Genomic DNA, 17,792 nt, shown 5'->3' with positions numbered 1-17,792 from the left:
TGTATTCCCACTATAATGGGATAAATTGGATCATCTCCGACATGGAGGCTTGTCGGTAGGTAAAGTATATTTAGTCCGTAAACGTCCTAAAACGTTTCTGCAACTTTAACGTGGCTCTTCGTGATTGTCTATTGAAAATGTTTTTGGTCATTGCTTTTCATTGGAACAGAACCACGGAGGACAAAACGCAAGATTTGGCGAGGCATGATGGCGTAATCAAAAAGCGACACCATTCAAAACAGAGAACGTCCTCCAGAAGGTCTTTAAAACAGTGGAAGCGGGGTTCGATGCGGAACTATTGTATTTTTATTATTATTATTATCACTATATTATTTTTGCATTTTGCGCTTTAGCAGAGCAAATGTCGATAAAGGAGTCGTCGGTGGGTGTTTAAGCCTTTACTTCCGGACTACAAATCCGACTACACGCGGATCCATCTCGGAGCATGTCGATCGGTATTTTCTAACTCTCACACCAGCGCGACGTTTATCAGTTAACAGGTTTTCAACGCCGTTTTCGCAAAAGTACCCCCCGCTCCCATATAATTTACACATGCGACACTTTTAATATGCACAACAAAAGAGGTCATGTACAACCAGACACGTTACCTTATCTTTTTCCAATACATTGGAACTAAATACAGGTAGGTCATTCTTCACGTACACATTATGTATTTACCATAACAATCAGAACAAACCATTTGTGTTTTGTACAGTGGCGCAGTCAGAGTACCTCCACATCAACTGGAGAAAAAGGGTGTCCAAGATCACTTAGAGGTAACGAAGTCGACGCAATTCATGCATACTTAGTAATATTAAAACATACTGTATGTGTGAAGAAAATTGAAAAACAAAGCTGCATTGTAATTGGGAGTAACCAATTATCCACTCGTTTGAGCAGAATCTATCTGACAATAAGTTGGGAGCAACCCGTTCATTCTCGGTTAACTGAGGACTCTAAATTGTTCGTGTGAATGATTCTTTGTGTTCTATGTAAAGTGTTATGGTGCTTAGTGTATGTTTAAGGTAGAAAAACACCTGTGAAACCTCATTTATTGCGTGTCCACCGCTTCTCAAAAGACACGGCAATGCTGATTGATTTATATTGACCATTTCATACACAAGGCACAATGTGGGTCACAAGTCAGCTGGGATTGATCCCATCTTGCATCAGAACTTAATGATGTGTACAAATTGGATGGCTGGATCTTAAAGCTGAGGTCTTATTTTATGTTGTCTACTTTCTTTTTTTCCTCCTGTGGCTCCATGAAGGATGCATTAAGAAGACTGAGGCCACTCAACCCAGTGTCTCTGTCCATTTCCAGCAGGACAGACAGAGGCGTCCACGCTCTCTCCAACTCAGCCCACTTTGATTTTCAGCGCAAGAACGACAAGCCACCGTTTACTGAGGAGATTTTAGTTGAGGCGCTCAATTTCCACCTCAAGGCTGAGCAAATTAGGTACGTTAATTCAATGTTTGACTGAACTAATCTAATAGCATAGTATTCCGAGCTTTATTGAACCGAGGAACCCCTTTTAGATTGGAAAAAAAAATCTTATGATAAACAACCAAAGTAAAAATTCAGTGTACCTTTTGTCAACTAATGGAAAAACATAACTGTTCCGCTTGTTGCTATATGTCATTGGCATAAATAGATGAACAAAGATATATTTGTGATTAATAAGTAATAATTTTCAGTAGTACAATTGGATCATTTCCCACGGTACCCCTCATGATCGCTCCCAACACATGAGTGTACAATATATGTGTCAAGACCATGGCAGTGGGATGACGTCGAGCTTCAAATGGATTGCAGAACAGACAGAGAGGTGAGAGTGTGAAGGAGAATGAGCCATTCGGGAAAGAGACAGGGGAGAGACGTAGGAAGGAAGGAGGCAAGCTCCCAGCATCCCACTTGCATCCCACTAATCCTCCAACCTGTAAAGAAAAGGTTAGAAGGGATTATCTCGGCTCCGCTTTTTGCTCCGTAGTATGCATGTATGCACCTACCTCGACCAGTTAGAATTTAATTCCCAAGTTTGGGAACCAAAACAGGTCCTGGGTGAGTTTTTATTGGGTCCCCTATTGACACGTCAGTAAAAAGACTGCAAGTTATTTTACTGATTGTAAAGTAGAAACACAGTTACTTGGCAAACAGCTTCTTTCAACAGGTTTTGTTCTAATAGCATTATGTCTGTTCTACATCATTCGATCGGCGCTCGATATGACAATGTTGTAGAACTGGATGATGTGGAAATTGGAATGAGTCTGGAGTTAGGGGGGAAAAAAAGTGAAACCCTAGTTTAGATACATGTATTATTTACAATAAATGAGATATACTGTGCCATAAAAACACTCGCAGGAATCACACATGGGCCCTCGCATTTTCGATATGGGAAGAAAAAAAATAAACAAAACAATCTTTGTGTATAATAGAAGTAATTGAGTGCGTTTGTTGTGGTGTTTTAATATGCTTGGGTGTGTTTGTTTGTGCATGTGGCAAATGCTGTCACTTCTCATTTCAGCAGGTGCTATATTAGAAGACGTAAAGCTTTCCTGTCCCACGTGTCGCATCCAATCCCCTCCCTCGTAACCTAGATTCTCTTCTCATGCACTGGGCACATGCTCGCATACGCAGAGGCACGGAGATCTATAATGTAAGTCGGTGAACGGAAATCAGCCCCGTACGTGCATGCATGATGCATAGTGTTGAACATCATCGGTCTCTGCCATGCCACCCACAGATGGTCACCTCCTTGCTTGCACATGCATTAGGATGCTAACCAACACTAGCCTGTATTAGTGAGTGTTGCGACATCACCACTTAGCCGAGTGTCGAAGTGTTCAACTACAAAAAAATTGGGGTATGCATATCATTTCATACCATGGCAATATCTTGATCACATGATCCGTTAGTGCTTGGGTTCAATGTCGTTATCGCCGCAACGTCGCTTGTTTGTCCTCTTTGCCTGGAACAAAAGTCGGCTATTTTGGAACCGGTATTTATTGTGTCTAACAAAGGTTGCTTGTTAAAAAATGCATAACCCACAGCTAACAAGTTGTTAACCACCTGCGGTGCTATAAAAATCAAGTAAAAGTTGGAGATTAATTACAAAATATATTTTTATGTACAAGATAACACGAATGCTTTCTATTAGCGGTAATAAAATTAAGCAGAACGTTGATGAATAATAAATGAGAATAAGAACTAGGATTGCTTCATAGAGGAGTGGCTGAAGACTGCAGAGAGTACAAAGTGGCCATTAAGGGGTAGGGCATGTATTAGGGTGAGGCTTTTATTTTAAAGTGTTTTTTATTTCAACATTATAATGTGCATTCTAATGAATATTACAGTACAGCATATACCGTACACTTACGGCCTTTGTCCCTCACCGAATGTTGAAATGTTGTGAAAACTGTCAAAATCGGAAACCGATCGGGTTTCGTGTTCCGTTTTTGACAGCCGATCAACGAAACAGCTCATTAAGATTTGAGAAAAAGAAAAAATGCATAACCCACATCTAACAAGGATTTCCCAATGTGGCTTTTAAATCTGGTGGTTCGGCATTGCGCATTGTATGAATTCAAAGCAGATGTCCTGACAGGAAATGGCGCCAACCTTAATTACATTGAAATACCTCACACAGACTGATTCATTGTTTCCCACCACTTGACGAGAAATCAAAAGAGACAGTGGTTGAAATGTCACACGCAGGAAGTATCCCATGTCCCCCTGCTGGATGCACATCATTGAATGTTGTATTTATTTTTTTCCCCCCTTGAAATGCACTAAGGAGTGGCACCCAAATTTAATTGTTAGCTATACAATGACAATAAAGGCGATTCTGAATTCTGAATCAGAGCGCGTCTCATCCAGAACTAATGCGCAATATTTTGAGCGGAAGCGCTTAGCTCCTTTGAGCTTTGCGTTCTCTGACAATGGCTGTGGCTTTTGTATAAAAGCTGCATCATTGGCATTTTAGACAAAGACCCATGCGCAGTTTATATAGCTTGCATTAGAAAACCAGAACCACAAAAATTGCCACCAGAGGATGAATCCTAATGATGACACTCCGTCAGTGTGATCACATGACATTAAAGGTAGAATTGGAGTAGTCTGACGAGAACGCTCAATGAAGGACACTATCGGAATTCGATGACCTGGGCATGCTAAGCGATGATTTGTAAGAAAATAAAAGAAGCCCACAGATCAGTTGCACCAAATGTATTGTATGGTATAGTCATGGGAAATAAGGAGTCCACCTCACACTTCCAATAATTTTGGAGGGGAGTGTATGTAACGATGTCATGGCTGCATTCGGATCAAAGGTCCGAGTGACACACTGACCAGAGCAAAGAGCTCTTGTTCACATATTGATTTCTAAATGTTTTCCCCTTTGACAGCGTTACCCGCGCCTATCGCGTGCCCGATGATTTCCACGCCCGTTTCCGAGCACTCTCCCGGACGTACGTCTACCGCATCGCCCTGGGTGTCTCTCAGCCTGCTCAGCTTCCCCTTGGAGAGCGCGACATGTGCTGGAATCTCCGCCACACGTGAGTCAACCACGTGTGTGCATGTGTGTGCGAGTATGATGTTTCCTTGCATAGGGAAACCGGGCTGAAAGCCTGAGCTCAGACTACACACACACACACACAACCAACAGCCCCCCCCCCCCCAATACGCTCCGAACAAGCCTTGCAGAAACAATGGCATGTTAGACACATGAATAATCCACATGTGCTCAGTCGCAACTGCAAATTAGGGCCAGTCAACTCAAGTCAAATGTTTTCTGAGCCGACGTTCCAAAAACAAACAAAGGACAGGCAAGAGATGTGGGAAACGATGGATGTTGAGGCGGGTGGGGGGGGGGGGGGGGGGTAAGAGAATGCTTTTGGAAGAGATTCTCTGCTTACAGCGAGTTGTTCTCTTGGCTGGAATTGCAAGGAGGAGCATGAAGGAACACATTTTAGGGAGTACATTTTTAGGGAGAGGGAGAAAGTAGGCCAAGATAAGCTGCGGGCTCATACGCATGCCGAGCAACACCCACACGTCACCCTTTCTCTCTTTCTCCCGATCAGTCTTCCCCTGCTTTGCTTCCCTCCATTCTTCCTTTTGCTCACATTTTCAGCATCCGCCTCATCCTTGCGCCCATGAGCAACCCCGCCCTCCCGCTCCTTCATCATCACTCCCCATTGCCAATGAAAGAAATATCCTCTTCTTTCCTCTCATCTGCTGCTGCAGTTTAGGTTCGGTAGCAGCATTACACAAAAGCGTACATGTATCTTCATGAAAATGTGTCGATGGGAAGCATGCGTTAACATTTGGTGCGAGTCTGGATACGTTTTTTTCTCATTTTCGTTGCGTAACATGGAAACATTCCCACTACCCTTTAATGCAAATGGTAGATTTTTTTTCTTTCCTGTGAACTTGAAAGTAGCAGATGGCTAGTATAAGGATAGATATTTTTCAAATTTGTGCCATTGAAATTGCCAATAAGTCTCTCCGCTTCAGAAAAAAAACATTATTGCTCCTTTGTCTTCCATCATCCTTCATGAAACAGGAAGTATGATGTTAACGAACCGAATGGAGAAAATTAACTGAAACGCATTGCACAGCATTTTTTTTTTACATTACATTAGACCAATAGATTCATAAATCCATTGTTTTTTAAATACCGGTAATTATTTTGGGGGGGGGGGCTGTTTGGTTGCTCATCGAACTATTTGGTAATGTCCCCTAGTCTCGTGTCATTGGTTCTAAAGCAGGAAGTAGCCTGCTAACTGAAAGCAAACGCTAATGTGGTGTTCTTGTTTTCACAAAAGTTGAATATAAAACAAACGTAGTCGTAGTAGTAGCAGTGGTGGTCATAGTAGTAATCAAGTGTGTCGCAGTCCTCCCACTTTTCAGTGTCAAATTCCTTTTGTATGTTCTACAGCCTGCTAAGACATGGACAGTGGGCCGCAAATGGCCCCTGAGCCATGGTGTGGACACCTCTACGCTAAATGGCGGCATAGTTGAAGTTAACTAGTTCTGGTTTGAATTATAACTAAGTGTAGATGTATGATTACCTATTCATTATTCATTTAACCGAGAAGAAAATGCAGTTTTGATGTTAAAATATGCCTGTTAGATGCCAACATGGATTTGCTCAGTCTTCATGTCACAGTTGAAAACGTGAGTCAGTGTTTACTCGCGCGATGATGTACTTGTTGCCTTTAAGGCAATGTAGCCGTACAAATTCATGTTGGTTCAAACAATCCTTTGAATGTTTACACTTGGTGTCGGATGACCCCCGGTGGAATATGTGAATCTGCTCTGATGCCACGAAGCACTTCCTTTCACATGCTTAGCCAGAGTGTCAATGATGATCACGTTTTCCATCTCCTTCATTTTGGACCAACTCTCATTTTCTAGATCCTAAATGAAGGCATCATGCTTTTAATTAGCGAGACATTCCCTTCATTCCCCGCTCCCCGTTGTGTTCCGCTCTCTCTTTCTATCGGATCATATTTGAGAGCTCAGCTGACATTAGTTTGTTGGGGGGAAAGCAGGCGCCACCCCTCTCCCTCTCCCCCCTGATCAAGCCTCGCTTTGGCATGCGCGATGCTCTCACGTGGCGTTATGACTCAGAAATATGTGCAAGTTAAACCAATGAATTATTCCACGGCTATGAATGGAACATGGAGTTTAAAATGTGTTTCATTTCACACATCTAAAAGTGAACCGTTCAAGTCTAATGGCCCTGAAGTATCGCGTTGTTAAAACGCCCGGTCGCTGACGAACAAGACCCATATTCTGAGGGAGTATTTCCTTTCCAATGACTTGGATTTTCTGTCTGACGGAGACTTGGGCAGGTACTGGTGAGTACAACGCTTTGCTTGAATTGTTGCCACCTGACTGTGGTTTCCTCGATAGCCCGAGGACATCAGGCCGTGGTGGAGGTACGGTGAGCATCTTTAAGAACAATTTCAAATGTAAACGGTGCACATTCACCACATCGGCCACCAGCTTTGAAGCAACTTTCTTTGAAGTTGGTCGTGTTTTCCCGATGCTTTGTGCTGTCATTTACCGTCCTCCTAAATACAACAAAGACTTTTTAAGCAACTGTTCAACCTTTCTTGCGGAAATCAGGCTGAGATATGTATGATCATATCCTCCTAATGGGGGATTTTAATATCCATGTGTGCTGTCCGGAAAAAACGCTAGCAAAAGACTTCTTAAGACTTATCGACTCTTTTAAATTTGTGCAGTATGTGACCAGCCCGACACATGAACAAGGACATATTTCAGACCTTGTCCTTGCTCATGGTCAACCGGTGTCAAATCTGGAAGGGCAGTTTTATTTGACGTAGTCTTATCGCATGCTGCTGTGAATTCTGGCGCTCCTAGTTGTAAACGCAGAATTTTTAACCCTCGCACTGCTAGTCGTTTCTCTGATGCCTTTAATAACCTTTGCGTACCCTCGTCTAACACAGAGGAACTCACCTCTTGGTTCGACTCGTCATGCCGTGCCATCCTGTATTTGGTGGCTCCTTCTAAAACTGTGCTCCCAAAACCTAAACCCGAGCCATGGTTTAACGACATTACCCGCGTAGCTAGGCAGGGGTGTCGCAAAGTGGAAAAAAGACAAATTGCAGGTCTCTTATCAAATTAGGAAAGACTGCTGGCGTAACTACCAGTTCACAGTCAAAGAAGCCAAAAGTGAATATCTGTCGGACCTTATTCTAGCTAACCGTCACAACCCACGCGCACTATTTAAAACGATTTCTACCGCCTTTATTACCGATTTGTCTTACTGTTTATTGTGCATGTTAAATTGCTCCATGTACAGCACTTTGTATGCAGCGATGGCTGTTTGAAAGTGCTCTAGAAATACTGTTGACTTGAAGAGAAGTGATGTACTTATTGGAAAAATAAAAAGGGGGCACCTTTGAATATAAATTGGTGGAACAATGTGCCTCTAACCTCACGCTTCAGTTCGGTCAGCATAAAAAGTATTAGCTTTTGGTGTGTGTTTTATTTGTTTGCTGCTAAACTTGTTTTCTGCTGCACTTGTTTCAAAAGAATTCTATTGATCTGTGCCTTCGGTCACACCATGCGTTTGTTGTCAGGGAGCTCGATGTGGAAGCCATGAGGGAGGCGGCAGCCATGTTGGTCGGAACTCACGACTTCAGCAGCTTCAGGGCAGTTAACTCCGACATGCCTTTTAGAAACCCCGTGAAGACGCTGGATGTCGCCAGCATACAGCCAGGAAGAGCGTTTGTATGTGAGCACTTCCACAGGTAAACAGGATTGAAGGATTTTTTTTTTTTGACTATGAAAAGTTGACATAATATGATAAAAGAATAAAAGGCCTACCCACCCAAGTGTGAAATTATACAACCTACCAGTAATAAAATGAAGATATTTATTTGCCCTTACAACTTGGCGGACACGTCATTTGCAAATGGAATCATTTTACATGTTGTTTCCATTTGTGTCTTGCAGAGAAATTCCATTCTGGGAGTTGATTTTTCAAAGCAAATCTTTTCTTTACAAGCAGGTACGGTATGTCCCATAATGTTCTGCTGCCGGTTAGGCTTCCAATGAGGTAGAAACGAGACGTTTTTTTTCCATTACAACTAGACATCCCAACTAGTGCCGTGGCACGTTAGTGTGCCTTGAGAGCACCAAAGGTGCGCCGCATTATTTCTTTTTGATTGTGTGCAAAGATCCAGAATCAAGCCACGTTGTTGTTTCAGGTGCGAAGAATGACGGGAGCGCTTGTGGCCGTGGGCCAGGGAAGGATCTCACTTACCAAGCTGAAAGACATCCTGGAGTCTCGAGACTCTCTGGCTTATCCACACAATGTCGTTGCTCCGGCCCGTGGCCTCTTCCTCACCAGGGTGGACTACAGAGAGTCAGGTAAGTGAGGATGGAAGAAACAAAACCGTTGAGTAGTTGTGCCACATGTTTTATTTCACTACAATTTCAATGTTTTGTTTTTCTTTCATACAAATCACAATCAGAATTTAATTCATCCTTTATGGGCTTAAACCGTTGGCCAAACCTTAAAGAATTGTACAGGCAACGTACCCTTTGAAGACATTAAAGAGAGGAAGTCTTGCTGAAGGCAGCTCTGCCTTTATCCCATCGCTTTGCAGCATCTGTACCAGTCAGAAGTGTGAAAAGTTAGTTGCACAATAAACCTACCGTAAGAAACAAGGGATGGTCTATACTCACCAGTAACCTTGGCTTGTGCTGTGGCAACCGATAAGAATTATGTTCGCCCCAAACATGGCTGCGATTTTGTGGGGTTTTGTCACATTCATTTGTTCTTCAAATTGGCTTCAAATAAATGGCCGATGAAATACATTTTTTAAAAATGAGTTATTAAAATAGACGTGTCCCTAAAACCAATGTGTCCTTGAGCACAAATGTTTGCCCGCGCCTGATGCGGTTGAAGCAAGCTTTTTGGCAACAACTGTAAACTATCTTGTAGTTGTACTTTTCATGACTGAACTATTGTTGCACATTTTGACCGCATCAGATTGTGAATATGCACCTTTGTGCCATATTTTGTGTCATGCAATGCTGTGTTGACGTTGCTTCTGTTAATCACTAAACAAGCTGTATTTTGCGTCCTCCATCAGATCTGCTGCCGTCACCGTCAACCTCAACTGGAGACTCCAGTGATGCACAAACTCAAATGTGAATGTCCGTGTAATAAAAATGTTTTTATTTAACCCTTTCTAGTTAATACTGAGTCTTTCAAATGACACATTGGACACTGCAAACAGATGACCACCTACACATTTTTATTCCAACGAATACATAACTGTGTCCGCGAATGCAGCTCAGCTTATCGACCAAACACCAACCCACATTGAGCCTACCTTGTTCTAAGCACGTTACTTTTTACGACTACTTACTGTGTGTACACGAACACAGGGTAGCTTTTTATATCAAACAAGGTTTACAACATGTGGAGTGCAACCGCTGTGTGCGCGTCGAAATAGTGGTAGACCACATAGAAAGTGCACACACATCCACTATGTATACTGTGCATCCAAATGAAAGCAGAGACGCTTTTGTTCTCACAGATGATCCACATGGATATTTATCACTCAGTTGCGAGCCTTGAATTTGGATGCACCAAATATATTTTCTGCAAATAGTCCATGACTAGAAGTGTACCACCGCCACCGGTCAGTGTGGACCAAATGAGGTTTGTTCAAGGTTCAAACTGACCATTCTCTGTGGTTTAATGCCCCAGAGGACTGATCTCACAAGTTAAAAGGACACACAGCCTATTTTTTTCCCCTCTCTCTCAAATGTCGCGGCAGTCAAAGTTGAACCTCATGAGGAATGTTTTTTTTTTTGCACTTCTCAGAAGTGACATCAATAAATCTGTCACACAATTTGTTCCGAAGAGTTTTAAATGTGTACACAAGTACACGTCGTCTTATCATGCAACCGTGTTGTAACACAGTAAATCTGATTGGCATAGGTCCTCAAATTAATTCAGCATTTGGTTTAAGAGTTCAATAGATAAAAATTTCAAGTGTCGTTCAGCATGTCAAGTCCAATATTTTGCATTCTCAATAAAACCATATGTATACATAATGCACTTGAGGAAGGCTTTTGTGTATTTAACTCCCGCACAATCATTGAAAACTTTGCAGTTTCTGTGAAGAAGAATGTAATGGAGCACAAGTCCAACCCTGATTGAGGCGATTCCAAGACAAAATGACATCGGACCCGAACAGCCGAAATCTGGAGAGAAACTAAGCATCACGTGACAAACGTTTGAAAACAATAACGACATGTTCCAGCTGAGCAGCCTTAATACGCAAAATAAAATTGTGTGCGAGATGCTCCACTGGGCAGAACCCAGAATAATCTAAAATGTTCATATGTTGAGGACTTAATAGTGTGCCATCTCCATTGGCAGCCGTTTTGGCATTTGGCTCCACACCCTGAAACTTAAGTTGAGGTTCATTTGGGATTCATTTCTGTTATGTGACCACAGGTATTCATTAAATTTGCATAGACCCTTAAATCCATCCATCACAGTCATCATCCAAAATGGCGCACTCGCATTCAACAGCAGCACCATATCGAACTTCACCCTTTTTACAGTCTGTCAGTGCTGTAATGACCTAAAGAGGATACATTCATTGAACCTGTTCATACATATGAATGAACAGCAGAATCAAATTGGGTTTTCGGAGTCTATCGATAGTATCATGTACACGGCGAGTTGCTTTTTTTTCAGCATTACAAACTCAAACTTTATTTCATGAAGTAAAAAGAGTAAAATGGGGTATGTACCACAGACTGAAGTTCATGTGTGGAAACGTGCAGTGAATGTGGTTTTGCTCTTTTTTCCCCCGCCCCCCAACGGCTTAAAACAAAATACAAACTTAAAAAAAGACAGCGTCAAGAAGCATACAGTCTTTGCAGAGCACAGACAGCAAGTCTGGCTGGCGTCCACTTCATCAGCACGCATGTCTTTTAGTTGGCGATTTTCTCAATTTCATCCAGGTCGTGTGTGTCTAGTTTTTCAATTTTCTTATCTGGTGGGGGGGAAAAAAAGTTATTAGGGGGGGGGGGGTGAAATAAAAATGCAGGGACCTGTGTGGATATTATCCGTGTTTTTTTTGCACAGTCTTATTAGTATTGTGTTCTATAACGAACAAAGACTGTCACAAACAAAAATAACTATAAAAATAAGTCAATTGCCCTTTATTAAAGCCTGGTTCGCACAGGCAAGATTTTAAAATTGTCAGCTGACTTCCAAACTCTGAGAGACCCCACGTGACGAGAAAGAAAAAAAAAAATCGCAGGTACAACTGTTTTAAACGTTCAGTACCGAAGATTATCTTTGGAGCCTTTACGAAAAGTGAGCCTGACCTACGATTGTCAGCAGGGGCGAATCGGGGCTGAAATCGGGCCGATTATCCTCCATGTAAACCGTCTTGACAACTGGATCAACATTCAATACATGACAGCAAGAGTAATAAATACTTACTAAAATGATCCTGGATCCTGTTGAGGATGTTCATACTCATTCTGCTGTCCACCATGTTGATGGCCAGCCCTCTTTTACCGAACCGACCCGTGCGGCCAATCCTGTGCAGGTATGTCTCGTTGTCTGGGTTACCGTCCTGGTCTACTGGCAGGTCGAAATTGATCACCACTGATACCTGCTCCACATCAATTCCTGGTGTACCGCAAGCACAGACAGAAAACTACTTCTCAATTTTGTGACATCCAACTTGAATCCAGGTATTTTTGTTTTACTTGTTTTTTTTAACAGTGCACTGTGAAAGGCGGGCTCCAATATGTTCAATTTGTTTTGCATGTGTGCCTCACCTCTGGCACAGACATTTGTGGTGACAAGGACCTTCTCCTTTCCATCTCGAAAGCGTTCAATGACTGCGGCCCTCTGCTCCACTTGCATCTCCCCACTGAGCAGCGCCACCTGGTGGTTCTCTTTGGAAAGCTCCCCCGCCAGCCAACCTGCGGTCTTCCTTGTCTGGATCACACAGAGGAAAGCAGAGTCATCAATTCATATACCAGCCCGACAACTTACGGAACAAGAATTTTTTTCTTTATGTGGAAAAAGACTATTTTGCTTAAACCGACTCCGCTCTTGACTCCGCTCTTGACTCCGCTAAGGTTCTTTAAACGCTGCCCAAACTTCATAATGTTTCCAAGGAAAAATATACCATTCATAATCTATCAATTGGAAAGTTCTTGAGGAAGGGGAGATTCTCACGTGGCAGAAAATCATAGCCTGGGCTATGGTGATGGCACCATAGATGTTGCACAGGGCTTCAAACTTTTCCTCCTTGCTGTTACACAGCACATAGTACTGTTTGATAGTATCCAGCGTCTCCTCCTCTCTTTTTAATTTGATGATATTTGGGTCGGGTACGATGCGCCTGGCGAAGTCCCACACAGTCTCCTCAAACGTGGCTGAGAACAGCAACATCTGGCAGTTTTTGGGCAGCATTCTGCGTGGCAAGGAAACAAAATGAGCTTAAGCATCCTTTGAAAAAGTAGAGTGAGAATTCAAAATCGAAACAGAGACATAATGCAGTTTACACCTACATCTTCAGGGTTTGGAACTTTAGAATTCAACTCACTGCACATTTTACGATGGGGACATATTGCCTATTATATGCTGAACTCATTCACTAATATTGCTTTGACACCGTCTTGCTGCTCACCAAGAAGAGGACCTTCATTTAGACAGAAAAAAATATTTGCTGCCATCTTGAGTATCTCAAGGCAATGTCATGTCAATTATTTCGATTTTCGCCACTGACAACAGTCACACCCTAGCAGGGATTCACAATAGGCTTTTAAAAGGGGCACAATCAACCCATTACCAATGTTGTTAATTGAAGGCAACGGCGAAATAAACTTATTGATACTTCCACTGCAGAAAGGAAAAAAGGTTTGTGGCTGTGCAGTAAGCAGGCTCAAGTGTGATTTCAGGAGAACAGGGAGCTTTATTTATTTTTTAAACATTCACTTTCACCTCTGGATGCGGATACTCTGGTCTTTGTGACCCTGCGTTGCGATCATGACATCAGCCTCATCCAACACGAACACCCGAATCTTCTCGGGATCGATGAACTTCAACTTGCTGCACCAGTCCAGCATGGTGCCAGGTGTGCCAATGACGATCTGTTCCTGAAGCTTCACACCTCGTTGCACTGCAAAGTTTTGAGGGAAACTTGTCAACACAAAACACGCCAGATATTCAAGATGGCACCCAGTACGACATGTAGAGCGGGCAAAGACTCACGCCTATTTCCTCGTATGGCATAAACTAATTTGACTTCAGGGTAGTTTTTACCCATCTGCTCAATCACTTTGCCGGTCTGAAGCGCCAGTTCATAGGTGGGTGACAAACACAAGCACTGATTGGAGAAGAAAAGAAGGAAGGGATTTAGACGGCTCATTCAGTGCTGGGACTAAACCCATCTATAAGACTACTGATATTAATTTAAAAAATAATAATAACCTGGGGATATTTGTTGTCAGGATTGACATGGCTGAGCATGGCGAGGACAAAGGCAGCGGTTTTTCCTGTTCCTGACTGAGACTGGGCAATCAGATTCTGTGGACTAAATGGGGAGGAGGTGGAAACAGACAGTGTAACAAAACCTCAAGTTGCTATGTAGCAGTTAGTTTGTGTCATCAGTGTATGCTATATAGATCCATACATAGTACGCATTTCCCCCCCAAAATGATTCCAAATCTGTATTTTCTCTCTCTCTCTCTCATTAACGGGTGTTCATATGATACAAAACATGATCATCTTGTTTAGACGTGTCATTCTCTTCAAAACAGAAACGGTGCAGGTGAAGGAGCTTGACCAAGAGAGAAGATGGCAATTTTCAACCATCATGTTTTATAGTGTGTAGCAAGACTGTTATGGAAGAATTTAAAACATCCATTTGCACAAATGTAACCAGATGATCACAGCACATCAGGGTGTTGTATTATATATGTGGTTGATTTGGGAGCGGGGGTGTATTACACACAGGATTTCAAGGTACTTAGTTCAGAAAGGTAGTAAAGCACTGTCAATGTACAGCATACTCACGGTTCAGCGAGCATCATGGGTAAGGCAGTTTCCTGGATTTTGGAGGGCCGATTAAAACCCATGCCATAGACACCCTGGAGGAGCTGTGGTTTACTGCACATACAACAAACCTCTTTGGTCAATTGATCAAGTTTGGTGCAGGAATACAACAACAAAACGTTACTGCAAATGACAATCCAGCCGTTCTGCACTTCCACCCCACTTTTGCATAACTGTGAAACAATGTATTTTCCCCCCAACAGGAGTGCGTCCGCCGCTGCAGCGACCACCAATGCAGCACATATCCAATGAATGGGTGAGTCGACAGTGTTCTTCGCTATGCTATGTGCAGTGTGAAAGGCCTTATTTGTATTGTCACCCGTGTTTAACTAAAAGTACCTGCACATGCCTTACATGACTCCTACCTGGAAGGAATCAGTCGTGGCATAGCATTTTTACAACTATAAGTCGCAAGTAGCGAGCATGCAGGCGCATGGATGTTTTGAGTGTCACAAGTTCCAATTGTGTGCAAGGCCATGACAGTATCTGAATGTGATTGAATTAACGAATAAAACATAACATCATTGATTGGTCAAAGTCGACTCGACTATCATCACCTTAGCGATGACTGGGAAATAATTTTGTGGCCGCTCTCCATACTGTTGGCACAAGTAAAAGCTACTCCATCAGATAGCTTAGTCCCAATCACTCACTGACATCAGAATGACACATATACCAGGTAGACAAAAATAAGTGTATGATTCTTGGGCAGATTTTGATAAAAAGTATTCAAAGAAATGCAATTGAAACACCTGGGAAATGTTTTGAATAGGTGGCTAATGCGTAACGTGTCCTTTAATGCATTACCTGCATGCACATGTGCTCATTATTCATTAATTATATATGCTCCAAATCACTGTCAGGGCACATGCTAAACTGGCGATACACTTACAGTCGCAACTCCTCAAAAGATTTGACAGAGTACAGTGGAGAGTTGGGATCCTTTTGAAGCACTTCAACTTGATTTGTGTTGTTGACAAGATTACTTCTGATCAACTTGTTCAGCAACGACTGCGCCGCTTTATCGTCTGCGCACAAAAGAAAGAAAAAAAGTCAAATTAGAAATTGTGCTTTAAAGCTGGGTGATATTATTAGTGAGCTGAAGGACAATGCATAACATATGAAAAAATGAATAATATTGATCTTGACAAACTTGAACAAATACACTGTCCCTTCATGTGTAAACTTTGTTGGAAATGGAGATAATTTTAAAGTTGTCCGTGGTGTGCTGAGTCTATGATATAGCATGTGAGATTATGAGAAGTGTGGCACAAAGCAGAAAACCATCTATCAAATACAAGATCCCACCAGCTCACCGCTTTCATCTTCATCTGTCGTCTTGTCTCCTGAAGTCTCATCTCCTGACTTTGCAACAGTACCGCCTGCTGAAGTTATAGATGTTCCTAAATTACCAAAATCAAATTATAACATATTCATACTCAGAATATGTCTGGAAACTCTGCAAACATACCGTTTTCTCCAGGCTTGTCTTTTAATTGAAGGTTTCCAATCTGTGGGAAAACAATTTACACATCACTAATTCTTAATAATTAATTATTATTAATAATTAATAATTGACAATTCGTCAAAGGAGCAGTTATCTGTGCTTGGTGGTTGCGCCTTCTCGGCAGCACGCTGTACCAGCACAGATTTTGATTGAGAGGAATGTCGGCGCCATTGACTGTCGGTGCTGGACAGACCTGGGGCGCTTGTGTTTTTTGCGCCAGTAATGGGCAGCATTTTTCACAACCCCGATTTGTTCAGTGGCTATGTCAGCGCTGTTGGACAGTTGGCGTTGGTGCGGCTGGATGGATGGCCGCTGAAGTCGAGGATGAGGAGAGAGGAGCGTTGGCGAAGAGCGCCGATGCGTATTTGGAACAGTGAGTCGCCGCTTGGAATTTAAATGGATTTCCATGGGACAGGAGAAGTGAACCAATCTCTTTTTCCGTCAATGGATGCTACAGCTTCTTGTTGACTTTGAAACTTAGCTGGTAGCCGACGTGTGCATATTTTGAGCATGACGTCTCTGAACCACTGGTTAAAGGACACTTTGATTCTCTCCTCTTTCATCCCAAACTGCTTCAAACATCAAAGCGTGTGACGGAAAAGTGGTTAGGACTGCACGACTGTCCGTGTTTTATGTTATGTGTTGTGTTTATTATTTTACTTTATGTTAACTGTTTTGTAAAGCGCTTTGTTACAGCTGCCGCTGTTGTAAAAGCGCTTAATAAATCAGCATGTATTGTATTGTATTGTATGACTAGAATTCAAAACCACGTTCACGGCATTGTTTAACAACTGCTACATATTTAACTCCTACAGATTTAAACGTGTCTCTGAAACATAAAACTTGGCAAGCGCAAATCTGATGCAGTCAACGCTTGTACTTATTCAGCTTAGCTATTTTGGAACCGCTTTCATCATTCACTTGCCAGCCAGCTAAAGCTGTCTCAATGAATTAACCTTAAAGGTAGCATCTGCTCAAGCTAGCAACGCGCAAGGCACGCAGCACCTTCTTTTCGAACTAATGGCGCATATTGGCGCTTGCGTTTTGGCTAAGGAATTGTCTGTAGACGCGGCTATACACTCAGTCTTGTATTAAAACATTGTCGGGCATTGACGAAAGGTAAACATTCATTTTGACCCGCGCTAGGCCCGAGTCTTTGAACATCTTAAAGGCTAACACAACATGAACTAGCACTTTTTACACTTACTGATTCCGCCGCCGCCTCTTGTTCGTCCACTGCTTGGGCCCAGGAGTCCGAAGCCATCGTTTTTTCTCCCCTTGTCGTTATGACTTCAAAAACTCAAAAGTGTGAAAAGGCCTCTGACTGTGAGCAACAGGAAAGTGAAATACAGTACTTCACAGTCGCAATGGCGTGCAGATACTGACTGGAGTATTGTACAACGGCTCAGTCAACCGAGTGGAATTGAAGTGCAGGGTGAAACGTTCCTACCAATTCAGTGTTCCCAGTTGGATTTCGCCGAAACAAAAAAAAAGAAACATTCCAAACATTGTTTTGGTGGTAAATATCATTGTAATGGTATTACTAACGTTAAAAGACTCCTCGACCAAAAGTTAAGGTTTAGGTTTGTAATATCTCACTGTTGTGTTTAAAGATTGAACTGTTAGAACCAATACAAAAC

The 17,792-nt window shown here is 42.4% G+C and overlaps 2 protein-coding genes across 5 annotated transcripts; one reads left to right on the top strand and one right to left on the bottom strand.

Annotated features, from left to right (window-relative positions):
- The first annotated feature begins 26 nt into the window (after positions 1 to 26).
- pusl1 (pseudouridine synthase like 1) lies at positions 27 to 9,726 on the top strand. 3 transcript variants are annotated; one of them, XM_052076537.1, is made up of 8 exons: positions 27 to 55; positions 716 to 776; positions 1,272 to 1,459; positions 4,405 to 4,554; positions 8,113 to 8,283; positions 8,489 to 8,543; positions 8,743 to 8,905; positions 9,634 to 9,726. In XM_052076537.1, exons 1-8 carry the CDS (start codon positions 42 to 44, stop codon positions 9,693 to 9,695), a joined length of 864 nt encoding a protein of 287 aa, XP_051932497.1. In that variant the 5' UTR covers positions 27 to 41; the 3' UTR covers positions 9,696 to 9,726. The 3 variants fall into 3 exon arrangements, with proteins under 3 accessions (XP_051932497.1, XP_051932498.1, XP_051932496.1); XM_052076536.1 differs by lacking the exon at positions 27 to 55 and adding an exon at positions 111 to 643; XM_052076538.1 differs by lacking the exons at positions 27 to 55; positions 4,405 to 4,554 and adding an exon at positions 93 to 643.
- A 55-nt stretch (positions 9,727 to 9,781) lies between these two features.
- ddx19b (DEAD-box helicase 19b) lies at positions 9,782 to 17,575 on the bottom strand. Of its 2 annotated transcripts, none has more exons than XM_052076526.1 (12): positions 17,360 to 17,575; positions 16,117 to 16,156; positions 15,962 to 16,048; positions 15,538 to 15,673; positions 14,607 to 14,699; positions 14,022 to 14,124; positions 13,803 to 13,917; positions 13,533 to 13,710; positions 12,765 to 13,002; positions 12,359 to 12,521; positions 12,015 to 12,206; positions 9,782 to 11,559 (listed from the first exon to the last, which is right to left on the bottom strand). In XM_052076526.1, exons 1-12 carry the CDS (start codon positions 17,414 to 17,416, stop codon positions 11,498 to 11,500), a joined length of 1,464 nt encoding a protein of 487 aa, XP_051932486.1. In that variant the 5' UTR covers positions 17,417 to 17,575; the 3' UTR covers positions 9,782 to 11,497. The 2 variants fall into 2 exon arrangements, with proteins under 2 accessions (XP_051932486.1, XP_051932487.1); XM_052076527.1 differs by having other exon boundaries at positions 15,962 to 16,030.
- Positions 17,576 to 17,792: the final 217 nt, after the last annotated feature.

This window comes from Hippocampus zosterae, chromosome 9 (assembly GCF_025434085.1).
Source record: "Hippocampus zosterae strain Florida chromosome 9, ASM2543408v3, whole genome shotgun sequence".
Classification (NCBI taxonomy): domain Eukaryota; kingdom Metazoa; phylum Chordata; class Actinopteri; order Syngnathiformes; family Syngnathidae; genus Hippocampus; species Hippocampus zosterae.
The sequence above is the reverse complement of the archived record's forward strand: the minus strand, read 5'-3'. Positions and strand labels throughout refer to the sequence as shown.

Coding starts and splice junctions, on each gene's coding strand:
- pusl1 (XM_052076536.1), top strand. CDS start 588: ATGTACAACCAGACACGTTACCTTATCTTTTTCCAATACATTGGAACT. Junction 1,460..4,404: donor CTCAAGGCTGAGCAAATTAG/GTACGTTAATTC, acceptor CCCCTTTGACAG/CGTTACCCGCGCCTATCGCG. Junction 4,555..8,112: donor TGCTGGAATCTCCGCCACAC/GTGAGTCAACCA, acceptor GTTTGTTGTCAG/GGAGCTCGATGTGGAAGCCA.
- ddx19b (XM_052076526.1), bottom strand. CDS start 17,416: ATGGCTTCGGACTCCTGGGCCCAAGCAGTGGACGAACAAGAGGCGGCG. Junction 13,918..14,021: donor CTGACAACAAATATCCCCAG/GTTATTATTATT, acceptor TTCTCCAATCAG/TGCTTGTGTTTGTCACCCAC. Junction 13,711..13,802: donor TGCCATACGAGGAAATAGGC/GTGAGTCTTTGC, acceptor AAAACTTTGCAG/TGCAACGAGGTGTGAAGCTT.